Raw genomic sequence first — 12230 nt, 5'->3', positions numbered from 1 at the left:
TTAGTTTTTATGAATTAATCTCCTCATTTGGGTCATATTTTTTCTGCTTCTTTGCATGCCTTGTAACTTTTTTACTGAATTCCAGAAACTGTGAATTTTGCCTGTTGGATATTAGGTATTTTTGGATTTCTGCTGATGAGCTTTGGATGTAAGCTTAAGTGGGCTTAAGTTACCCGGATGTAATATGGTCCTTTAGAACCTTTTTTAAAGCTCTTTTGGGGGGGACCTGAGCAGCATTTAGCCTCGGATTGATTTTACCACATTACTGAGGCAAACCCTTTCTGTTTATTCTATTCAATGCTGTTAACTATGGAGTTTTCCACTAAAAGTGGTAGGAACAGGCATTCTTTCTAGTCCTGTGTGAGTTGTGTGTGGGCTTTGTTCCCATTAATCCTTTCAGGTGATTCTTTCTCTGGCTTCAGGTGATTTCCTTACATGCATACATTGATCAGTTCTCAACTGAGTAGCTGAGGGGAACCCTCTGCAGATCTTTCAAGTTTTGTCTGTGCAGCTTTCTCCCTTCTGGTACTTTGCCTGTGAACTCTAGTTATCTTGACTTCTTCCTCAACCAGAATCCTTTCTTCACCTCAAGGAAACCACTGGAGTTTGCTTAGGTTCCCACACCCCTCGTCACAATCTGTTAACTTTCCCTAGGCAGCAAACTGGGGCAATTGTAGAGCTCACCTTGTAAAGCTCTAAGGGATCACTGCTCTTCATTGCCATATGTCCAGTGTTGTGAAAACCATTGCTTTAAGTATTTTGCCTGGTTTTCTGGTTGCTATAGCTAGCAGGATAAATCTGGCCCGTGTTACCCCATTTTGGCTAGAGGTGGAAGTCAGAACTATACATTTTAATTCATTGATGGATTGTGTCATAACTTGACTTAGCTGTTATCTAATTATTTGACATTTAGGTTGTCTCTAAGTTCTTGATATGCACTGATGACATTGTAGTGTACATCTTAATACACATTTTTCCCAACTGAAGCATAAATTGCCATAATGAGATTATTAGATTGAAGGGTATAATCCTTTTTATGGTTCTTGATAAAAATTCCAAATGAGCTTGTGTAATGCCACTGACAGTATGAAGGTGCCAATTTTAATATAACCTGGCCAATGTTGCTTTAAATTTTGTCTTTTTCTTATTAGGTATAAAATGATATATCAAATTGGCTTTAAGTTTTCATATTTTTATTTTTAATTGTGTTGAGTATTTTATGTAGTTTCATATAACTTTTAAAACAAAGTTTTGGTACTTCTACAAATTTAAAATTAGGATTATTTTATAGTTTACCACTTAACGTTCATACTTACTATACTCTTTCACTAAAGAACGTGAAGCAGACAAAATTAATGTTAACTAATGAATTTTTAAAATTATAAGACTTAAAATCCATAAGCCACAAAAAATAAGATTGATAAATTTAGCTACCTTGGAATAATAAAATTATGCATGAAGAAAAGCATTGTACCATAAGACAAATGACAAAATGGGAAAAATATTGCCAATTTATCATAGACAAAACTTTTCTCCCTAATAGATACATGACTTTTAGAAACTGAGAAGAAAAAGAAATACAGTATAAATCATGGTACAAAAAGAGAAATCCAAATTAAAATCATATAAGTTTTCACCTGCGAGTTTGGCAAAAATGCAGTAGTTTGACTCTATGGGTGAGGTTGTGAGGAATTCTTGTGCATTGCTGGCTAGCATGCTAACTTTTTAAGAAAATTTATTTTATTGAAATATAGTTGATTTACAATGTTGTGTTAATTTCTGCTATACAACAAAGTGATTCACTTATACATATATAAATACATGCATTCTTTTTATGTTCTTTTCCATTGTAATTTATCACAGGATATTGAATATAGTTTCCTGTGTTATAGTTCAGTTCAGTCGCTCAGTTGTGTCCGACTTGTTGTAACCCCATGGTCTGCAGCATGCCAGGCTTCCCTGTCCATCACCAGCTCCTGGAGCTTGCTCAAACTCATGTCTATTGAGTTGGTGATGCCACCAAACCATCTTCCTCTGTCGTCCCCTTCTCCTCCTGCCTCAGTCTTTCCCAGTGTCAGGGTCTTTTCTAATTAGTCAGCTCTTTGCATCAGGTGGCCAAAGTATTGGTGTTATATAGAAGGACCTTGTTTATTCAGTGTATATATAATAGCTTGCATCTGCTAATCCCAAACTCCCAATCCATTCCTCCCCCTCCTCCTATCCCTCTTGGCAACCAGAAGTCTGTTCTTTGTGTCTGTGAGTGAGTCTCTTTCTGTTTTGTAGATAAGTTCATTTCTGTTATATTTTAGTTTCCACATATAAGTGATACCATATGGTATTTGACTTTCTCTTTCTGACTTACTTCACTTAGTGTGATAATCTCTAGGTCCATCCAGGTTGCTGCAAATGGCATTATTTCATTCTGTTTTATAGCTAAGTTGTATTCCATGGTTTTTAAGTACACATCTTACTTATCCATTCATCTGTCAGTGAACGTTTAGGTTGTTTCCATGTCTTGGCTGTTGTGAATAAAGCTGTTAAGAATATAGGGGTGCAGGTACCTTTTTGAATTATAGTTTTGTTTGGATATATGGTGTGCTAACTTGTAACTACCACTGTGGTAGACAAGTTGATAACGCCTTTAAAAAACAACAAGTGCATTTACCCTCTGATACGTCAGTTCTACTTTTGGGAATTTATTCTATAGGTACATCTATGTGATATGACATGTATACAAGGCTATTCATTGTAATATGTTTTTGTAATAGCAAAGATTGGAAAAATGAAAGTATTAGTGGGTACTCACTGACTGAATAAACTATAGGGCATCCTTGCAATGGAGTTTTGTATAGCTATACAGAAAAAGAGGTGGTGCTCTGTGTATGGTTTGGGAAGATACATAGTATGGCTAAGTGAAAAAATAACACGTGTAATGGCATTTATGTCATGCTACCTTTTGTGTAAGAAAGGTTTGCAATAAAACATATTTTGTTCTTGCTTATCTTTGCATGAAGAAACACTGTAATATTATAGAAGAAATTAATAAAAGTGGTTACCTTTAGGAAGGCAGAAATGAAGTGGGTAAGCAGGAGGAGTCAATAAAACTTTTCAGTATTTTTCAGTTGAAAATCAGTGTGACTTTTGAACAATGTGAAAATGAATGTAAAATATATCATCATCTAGTATATTTTAGTTAATACAAGTTAACTTCTAATTTAATTATCATTAATATAAACTCCTTCTCTCTAGAAAACAATGCTGCCTTGAGGGACGGACTCCTGGTATTCTTCTTCCTAATTCTTCCTCTTACTGTATTGGCTGTTTTTGTCTTCATTAAGAGAGACCAGCTACGGAAAAGCTGCTGCAGAAGGAAGAGATCACAGACAAATGAGTACTTAGATTATTTTTCTTTTAAATTCTAAGTAATTTAATTATGTATGATGATAATCATATCATAGAAGATAGTTTAAAACTAGCATTCTAGTTTATCTCTGTATTCCTTGGCATGATGAGCAGGAATTAAAGGGTAAGTGGTGACTCAGCCACCTCTTATAATGGTGAGGGAAAAGGCTTATGATGACACCAACCTGTATACTACTGAAAATGGCCCCTAGGCTTCATTTTACTTGACTTTGATTTCTGGTAGTGGGGTAAGTAGAATTTGGGACTGCAACTTCTGATTTGCATGCCATTAAAAATTTTCCTTCCTGTCTATTTCCAGTATCAGTTCTCCTAGAAGTATTCTTCAAGTCTGTTTTGAAAACAGATTTTATGTATCATCAGCTTTTAAGAAATAATCTTTGATGGAAGAAAGGGTTGTCATAATTCAGACACCTGACATTTCTAGTCTACATGTTGGACTCTTGTACTGCTGTCTCTCACCAATCATTTCTAATACGTTGGCATTGGAATGTAGCATGTGTTAGCGTGGACCTTGTAGTCAGACCTAGGTGCAAGTTCTAGCAAAGCTATCATTTGCTAGAATTATGAACAGAAATAGTAAGTATCTAAGCCTTGGTTTACATCCTCTAGAATGAGAATAATAATATTACCTATCTCTGGAGGGCTTCATGTGAAGATTAAATAAGGAAATATTAACAAATAAAACCCATAGCACAATGCAGTTATTTAATAGCTAGTTTTTATTATTGTAATGTTTCCAAAATGTTCATATCTTGCCTGGAATGCTCACTTTTACTTCATTGCCCTATTTCTCACTTACCTCACTTAAAAACTGCATAATATTTTCCTAGAGAATCCTCATGTTAACTTTATTTTTTTAATGTGTTCTAAAACAGATATAGATTTCTTTTTGTTTTTAAAATATAGTTTATTGAGACATAAGCCTCTACCCCCTTTTTTTTTAGCACACTGAGTGGTTTGGCAGGATCTTGATTCTCTAAGCAGGGATTGAACCTGGGCCCCTGGCAATGAACGCACCAAGTCCTAACCACTGGATTGCCAGGGACTTCCCCAGATTTATCTTTCTATCCTTTCTTTCTCTTAACTTTCTTTCACACTTCACACTGACCAATCCATGTAGATAATTCCCCAGTCTGCATCTCTGAAATTTTAGTTTCATAGCAATAGCTGTCTCCTGTACATAGCTTACTTACTATCCTTTTGGCAATGTCTAACTCTTATGTGACATCTTTCCAGCCAGCTTGTTTTGCTTCTCTTGGACTTCCTAATATTCAGAGTGACTACTTTAGACCTAAGAATATTATTTTACTAGTCTCTGATTTCAGGAAGACTTGAGGAGTTTGAGAACACTGGCCTGATTGTCTAAATTATTTCTTAGTATTTCAGTTTATTTAATTGTAAAATGAGATTAATAAAACTTTCTAGTACTCTAAGGATTAAAACTGGGTGAGAACTGTTAAAAATGCCATACGAATTTTAGCTGTCATCATGATCTTATCCACCACCACTACCAGTATCATTCTTCTGTATTTGGGAAAATACAAGTCTGTATATTAATGCTATGTCATGTAGAAATGTCTTAATCTTAATTTAGCTCAAAAGTATTTGTATCTTTCAGATTAGGTGGCAAAAATCAAGCAAAAGATTCTAGACAGCCAGCGAGTGTTCCTAGACCTGTTTCTTCAGTGATTCCTCCCAGAAACGTTGTAAGTTTAAATGAAAAATTCTTTTCCTCTATTATATTATGGTACCACACTTTTAGGGCTTCCCTGGTAGCTCAGCTGGTAAAAAATCTGCTTGCAATGCGGGAGACATGCGTTTAATCCCTGGGTTGGGAAGATCCCTTGAGGAGGGCATGGCAACCCACTCCAGTATTCTTGCCTGGAGAATCTCCATGGATAGAGGAGCCTGGCCGGCTACATTCCATGGGGTTGCAGAGTCGGACATGACTGAGCAACTGAGTGCAGCACATCACATTTTTAAAGCTTAAAAAATTGTTACATAATATCCCAGGTGGTGCAGTGGTAAAGAATCTGCCTGCCAGTGCAGGAGACACAGCAGAGTTGGGTTTGATCCCTGGGTCAGGAAGATCTCCTGGAGTAGGAGATGGCAGCCCACTCAGTATTCTTGCCTGGAGAGCCTGGAGGGTTACAGTCCGTGGGATTGCAAGGAGTTGGACACAACTGAGTGACTGAGCATGCACACATAGGAATAAACATAGATATTTTCCAAAGAATTTAGGAGTGTGGTCTGCAGATGGCCGCTGGGTTAGTTAATGGAATAGCACTAGGGTCCCTGGCTTAGAGGAGATGGGAGGAAAACTAGACATTGAGAATGTCTTGCCTTGAAACCAAGCCTAGAAAATGACCTGGGTTTTATGCTGTCACTCTTTTTTCCTATGTCTGCTATCTTTCTGTTTTCAATACCTGGCTTCCCCAGGGCATCTAACTAAAGATCTGGGGCTGAGCTCCTGGAATCTTGTCTAGTTGTCTCAGCAATGGGACCAGCAATCACTGTCCTTTGGAGTGTATTAGGGAGTACTGGGATAATAATATACTTTTTCTAACATGCATATATCCCTAAGAAATAACAAAATATTGCTTTATCTGCTTTTAAACGTTATATAATGTTGTGTTTGCTGTCTTACATATGTATCTGCATCATGCTTTTCCCCCTTAACATTGCTTTGTGGTTTATCTCTATCAGTAGATGTAGCTCTAATGCATTCATTTTCACTGTTGATATTATATTACATAAACTCCACACAGTTTAAAAATCCATTTTTCTTTTACCAGTTTCCAATTGTTCATTGTTACAAATAAAGCTGAGATGAGCATTCTGTATGTTACTCATGCATATGTGTGAGTTCTAGGGTGGTACTTGTATAGTGGTTGCTATCCACATGTGGCTATTTAAATTTTATGTTATATTAAATAAAATTAAGAATTCTATTCCTCACTGACATTTTAGATGCTCAATAGATCACCTGTGGCCACTGTTGTAGGGGCACCATAGGCATAGAATGTTTCCATCATTACAGAAAATTCTATTAGAGAATCTCTATATTCTGTTAGAGAATTTGGTACATCTGATATAGGGATATACCAAAGTTAAATTGCTGGGTTGAAAGATATTTGAATATTTACTTGAAAATGTCAAATTGTTTTCCAAAAGGATTATACCATTGGGTGATTGCATTGTCAGTGGTGTATGAGCATTCCTGTCAAAGTAAATTTTGGCAGCATTTGGAACTGTCAAACTTTTAAAGTCTTTCCAATTACAAGGAGGTTAAATGATTAGATATCCTTCTAAAATGGAAGGATATGTATGGAATCTCCCTGTTCTTCTCCCTTTCCTTATATAAAAAAGAAACAAATTGTTATGCTCTTTTCCCTTAACCATAAGTCTTGGGGATTTTTCCATATTTCTACATATATAGGATGATCACACAGTCCCTACATATACAAGTTAGAAATTATGTAGTATATAATTTTTTGTCTTTGACATTTTTTTTCCCTTTTCTATTGTGGTAAAATATACATGTGATAAAAGTTGCCATTTTGACCATTTTTAAATATACAATTCAGTGGCATTAATTACATACACAGTGTTGTGTAATCATCACTGCTATTTCTGAAACTTTTTCTTTACCCCAGACAGAAACTCTGAACCCGTGAAGCAGTAATTCCCCATGCCCGATGACCCTGCTGTTCTACTTTTTAAAAATTGAGATTAAATAGACATATCACAGGCTTCCTTTGTGGCTCAGCTGATAAAGAATCTGCCTGCAATGCAGGAGACCTGGGTTTGATCCTTGGGTTGGGAACATCCCCTGGAGAAGGGAAAGGCTGCTGCTGCTGCTGCTGCTAAGTTGCTTCAGTCGTGTCCGACTCTGTGCGATCCCTACCCACTCTAGTATTCTGGCCTGGAGAATTCCATGGACTGTATAGTCCAGGGGGTTGCAAAGGGTTGAACACAACTGAGTGCCTTTCACTTTCACTTTCAGACATATCACGTTATATAAGTTTCAGGTGTACAACGTGGTTCAATATTTGTACACAGTATGAAATGAGCACCACAGTAAGTTACACATTTTTTCCCCTTGTGATGAGAACTTTTAAGGTTTACACGCTTAGCAGTTTTCAAATATGCAATGAAGTATTATTACCTGTAGTCACCATGGTGTACCTTACATCCCTATGACTTATTTTATAACTGGAAATTATTATCTTTAACCACCTTCATCTGTTTTTACCCATTTCCCTCTCTGCCCTCTGTCGTCCCAATCTATTCTCTGTATCTAAGCATTTGGGTTTTTTTGTTTATTTTTAGAGTCCACATATAAGTGAGATCATACAATATTTGTCCTTCTCTGTCTGACTCATTTCACTTAGCTTGAATGCCTGTAGTCCATCCATGTTGTCACAAATGGCAAGATGGCGTTTTGTTTGGTGGTTGAATAATATTCGTGCATATGTACATGTGTTTGCCACAGATGGACCCTTAGACTCTTCCATATATTGGCTATCATAATTAATGCTGCAATGAACATGGGGTGCAGATAATTATACAAGTCAGTGTTCCATTTTCTTTGGGTAAATACTCAGAAGTAGAATTACTGGATCATATGGTAGTCATGTTTTTAATATTTTGAGGAACCTCCATACTGTTTTCTATGGTAGCTGTACCAATTTATATTCACAGCAACAGTGCACAAAAGTTCCCTGTTTTCCACATCGAAATCAAGGGTATTTGAAAATTAATGGTATTTACAGTACTAGTTAGGTACTGTATACGTTTGGCAATACATTTTTGGAAGGTTTTATTTAAAATATATTGACCTAGGAAATATTAATATGTTACCTTTTAACTAATGGAGTTGATCAGGGCCAAGATAATACTTTGTTATTATTGAATTTAAAAACTATAGCTTAAAAGGATTAAATATTCCACACTCAGTAGCAAAGATATGTTGAATACGCAAAATATTTTAAATGTTAAGATTATAAGTCATCTATTCATTGATTTTTAAATAGATTATTTTTATGTGGAAAATAACCTATATAGAAAATATATTGATGAGTGCATTGTGGTAATAACTTTTTTTTTTCTTTTTAGCCTGTACAAACAAACAGATTTCCAGTACCAACTTACGGAGCCAGGCAGCCTCAGCAGTACCCATCAAGGTCTGAAGTGAATTCACTTAGATTACTTGACCAGGATAGAACCCAGGGTTAATGTTTCAATAGTTCCCTTGTATTTTAATGTAATTTAAGACATGGTATTTATTGCCAACAGTATAGATAAAGCACAGTTTGCAGAAAAGTTTTTAAGAGGTTTTATTTTTGTCATATTAATGAAGTGTCAGAATGAAATTTTAAAGAGGCCCCAACAAGACACTGAACAGCTGCTGTAGCCTCTGGTATCCATAAGATTCAGAAGCAAGGACCTTTATAATAACCAGCAATGGCGAATCACATAGGTTTGACTAGACCTCCCATTAGGAACAGCTAGAAAAGCTAGACAATATAAGAAAATATGAAGGCATCAGAAAACTACTAAAGAAATGAAGGATTATTTTTTAAGGTCCAGGAGAGGAAGGTATTCCACAGCTGAGGATGACCTCAGCTGTGGGGACCATTTTTCTGTCCTAGATTGTGTCTACCTATTCTGCATGGGCGAGGATAGAAAGCTGAGGAGAGCTTTCAACAAACTAGGGCTGAGAGGACAAAAACTGGAGCCCTGCCAGGGAGATGGTACCCTAGCAAATATCCCAGGCTTTGTGTTGGGACCCAGGGGCAAGGGTGAATCAGACCCTCGACTTATTTCCTACAGGTTTGGTTGTTTTCTTTCACTGTTTGCCTCCAATTTAAAATAGCTTAATTGGTAAAGAATCCTGCAGTGCAGGAGACGCTGGTTTGATTCCTGGGTCATGAAGATCCACTGGAGAAGGGATGGGCTACCCATTCCAGTATTCTTGGCCTTCCCTGGTGGCTCAGCTGGTAAAGAATCAGCCTGCAATGCAGGAGACCTGGGTTCGATCCCTGGGTTGGGAAGATCCCCTGGAGAAGAGAAAGGCTACCCACTCCAGGATTCTGGCCTGGAGAATTCCATGGACTCTATAGTCCATGGGTTGCAAAGAGTTGGATATGACTGAGCAACTTTCACTTTCACTATCTCAATTTACAAAGCTAGACATACAAGAAAAGAAAATGTGACTAAAACCAAGAAAATGTACTCAGAGGGTATCCAGTTAATAGAGTTTATTAGGTACAGACTTTAAAGTAGCTATGATGATCATATCACAGAATTAATAGTCAAGTTTGAGAATTTCACACAGAACTAGATGTACTGAACTTAAAAACCTAAAAAAATAAATCAAATGGAAATTCTAGAACTGAAAAGCACAAGAAAAATGAAGGACTCAATGTATGGGCTTAGCATCAACAAGAAAGGAGAAGATTTTATTATAAACATTGCATAAAATACTTCTTACCCCTCCCTACCCCCCCAAAAGTCCTTCAAATTATGATTGAATTGCACACTGAGTAGTGTCCTCCAGTATAATCTTTATTATGCAATAAGAATGCACTGAAATCCAAGTGAACATCAGGAGAAGAATATATAAATTGTGAAACAGATGCTCACCAGGCAAAATTCAGTGATGGTTTTAAGAATGGCGTTATGAATGTAGCTTTATTTCATTCAGTTGAGACATATGATTAACTGTCTTTTTTACCTCTTCACAGGCCACCTCCACCACAGCCCAAAGAATCATTTCAGGGAAATTTAGTTCCAGCTCGTCCTGCTCCTCCGCCTCCACCTCCTTTATATAGTTCCCTCACTTGATTTTTTTTTTTTAGCCTTTCATTTTGCAGACATCTTCAGGGAACTGAGCTAATACTTTTTTTTTTCCTGATATTTTCTTGAAAAGCCTTTCTTCCTGCTGCAATTATGAATGAAAACAAAATACCACAAAACAGACTTTATTAATACAGAAAAACAGAACTTGAGTAGTGGGAAATGAGAAATAGAAGAAATGCAGTAAAGCCAGGGAATTCAGAATAACATTTTCATTTCCATTACTGAATACATTTTATTCAGTCATCTGTGAGGTTAATGTACCTGACATGAATTATGTTATTTTGAACATGTTATTATAATGATTTTCAAATTAACTGTATTGTTTCAAGTTTTGTCATTATGTGCTTAAATGTAACTCTGAATTTTGACCTTAGTTATCATTAGTGTAGTTTCTTGTTGAACATGTAATAATCTAATACCTGTGAAAACTAATTAGCTGCCAATTAATATTTTTAATCTTGCACAGACTAATAATCATCATACATTAGAATTTTGTGTATCTCATTCATTACATGAATAAAGGAATACTCTATTCAGAAGAATGCACAAAATACACAATTAAGATATCATAATACTATTTAAAAAGTACAAAAACACACTAAAAGTGTGTATGTGTATACATACACACAGTTGTTATCTTCCATTTTTATGAACATTCTATGGATAAATGCTTCTATGGATTCTATGGACAATGGATTCCATGGATCTATCTATGGATAATGAATATTAGCCAAGTTAATTTAAAAATAGAATTTCTATTGTGAATCATGTTAAAACACAGCATCCTTTTACAGTAGCATCATTTTAAATAAATTATAAACTTTAAGGTACGAAGTATTTAATAGAACTAATCAGATATGCTGTTGATTCATAGCTGTAATAAAAAGCAGGAGCAATTATAATATCTTCAATCAATTGAGCTATCATAAAACCACTTGAGAATCTCATGAGCACTTTAAGTCCAAAATCTGAAACTTCAAAGATTGCTATTAATATACTTTTGAATGTTTACATTTACTAAGGTGTGCTTGATAATGTCTCTGTTGATTCTAATATTTTTCAAGAAATTAGGCTGGAGAAATAAAGAGAAGTGTTTTTAGATAAGTGCAAGAAAACTAGTGGTATCTGCGAATTGTTGTCTCAGCTGTGATAAAAAGTGAATTTTTACTATGGAAGAAATGGTATGAATGATGAAAATTTAAGCACCTAAAATTTTTTCACAACCTTTCATAATAAAGTTTATTAATAAGTTTATTAACTGAATTTCTTTAGTTTTTTAAAAAATTTTTGGTTTGTGTATATATATATATATACATACAAACATAAGATTTACAATAAATAAAATACTTGAAATTCTGATTTGTGTTGTCCATTAACTTCTTAAATACTCAGCTATTTATAACCTTATTCATTAAAACATACTAGTTTTAGATAAAACTACTAGTCAAATGTTTATAGATACTATCTCACTAATTTTCAAGACTTCTGGCAAATTGTGAACAAAGGCTTTTGGTTTGAAAAAGCCTTGAAAAACAGATTGGTTTTGAAGAAGACACATATCTTAGTCCTCTGAAGATGGTACTTTATGTTAACAATCAGATATATAATAAAAATTGTAAACAATCCCAAATAGTCTTCAATTTAATCTCTGAATGAATTAATATACAACTAAAATGTTTTGTGTTTGTCACTGATATAGTTCCACAAATTTTGCCATTGTAGTTCATATCACTGAAATTTTACAGTTAGTAAATATTAACACTGCAACTTAAAACTTTCTCAGGATTAAGTAATTCCTTGGATCTTTGAATGTTTAGGATTGTTTTTTTTTTTCTGGCTGCACCACAGGTCAGGTAGAATCTTAGCCCTCTGACCAGGGATTGAACCCATGCCCCCTGCAGGGGAAGCATGCAGTCTTAATTGCTGGACCATGAGGGAATAAG

At 35.4% G+C, this 12230-nt stretch overlaps 1 protein-coding gene across 1 annotated transcript in view; it reads left to right on the top strand.

The window, feature by feature from the left end:
• Nucleotides 1-11646, top strand: part of ADAM9 (ADAM metallopeptidase domain 9) — a 92687-nt gene extending 81041 nt beyond the window's left edge. The window contains exons 19-22 of the mRNA XM_005897532.2: nucleotides 3250-3391; nucleotides 5042-5129; nucleotides 8542-8609; nucleotides 10173-11646. Of these exons, the coding sequence (XP_005897594.2) occupies nucleotides 3250-3391; nucleotides 5042-5129; nucleotides 8542-8609; nucleotides 10173-10272 (398 nt within the window). The 3' untranslated portion in view covers nucleotides 10273-11646. The remainder of the gene's footprint in view (nucleotides 1-3249; nucleotides 3392-5041; nucleotides 5130-8541; nucleotides 8610-10172) is intronic.
• Nucleotides 11647-12230: the final 584 nt, after the last annotated feature.

Source organism: Bos mutus, chromosome 27 (genome assembly GCF_027580195.1).
Source record: "Bos mutus isolate GX-2022 chromosome 27, NWIPB_WYAK_1.1, whole genome shotgun sequence".
Lineage (NCBI taxonomy): Eukaryota > Metazoa > Chordata > Mammalia > Artiodactyla > Bovidae > Bos > Bos mutus.
The sequence above is the reverse complement of the archived record's forward strand: the minus strand, read 5'-3'. Positions and strand labels throughout refer to the sequence as shown.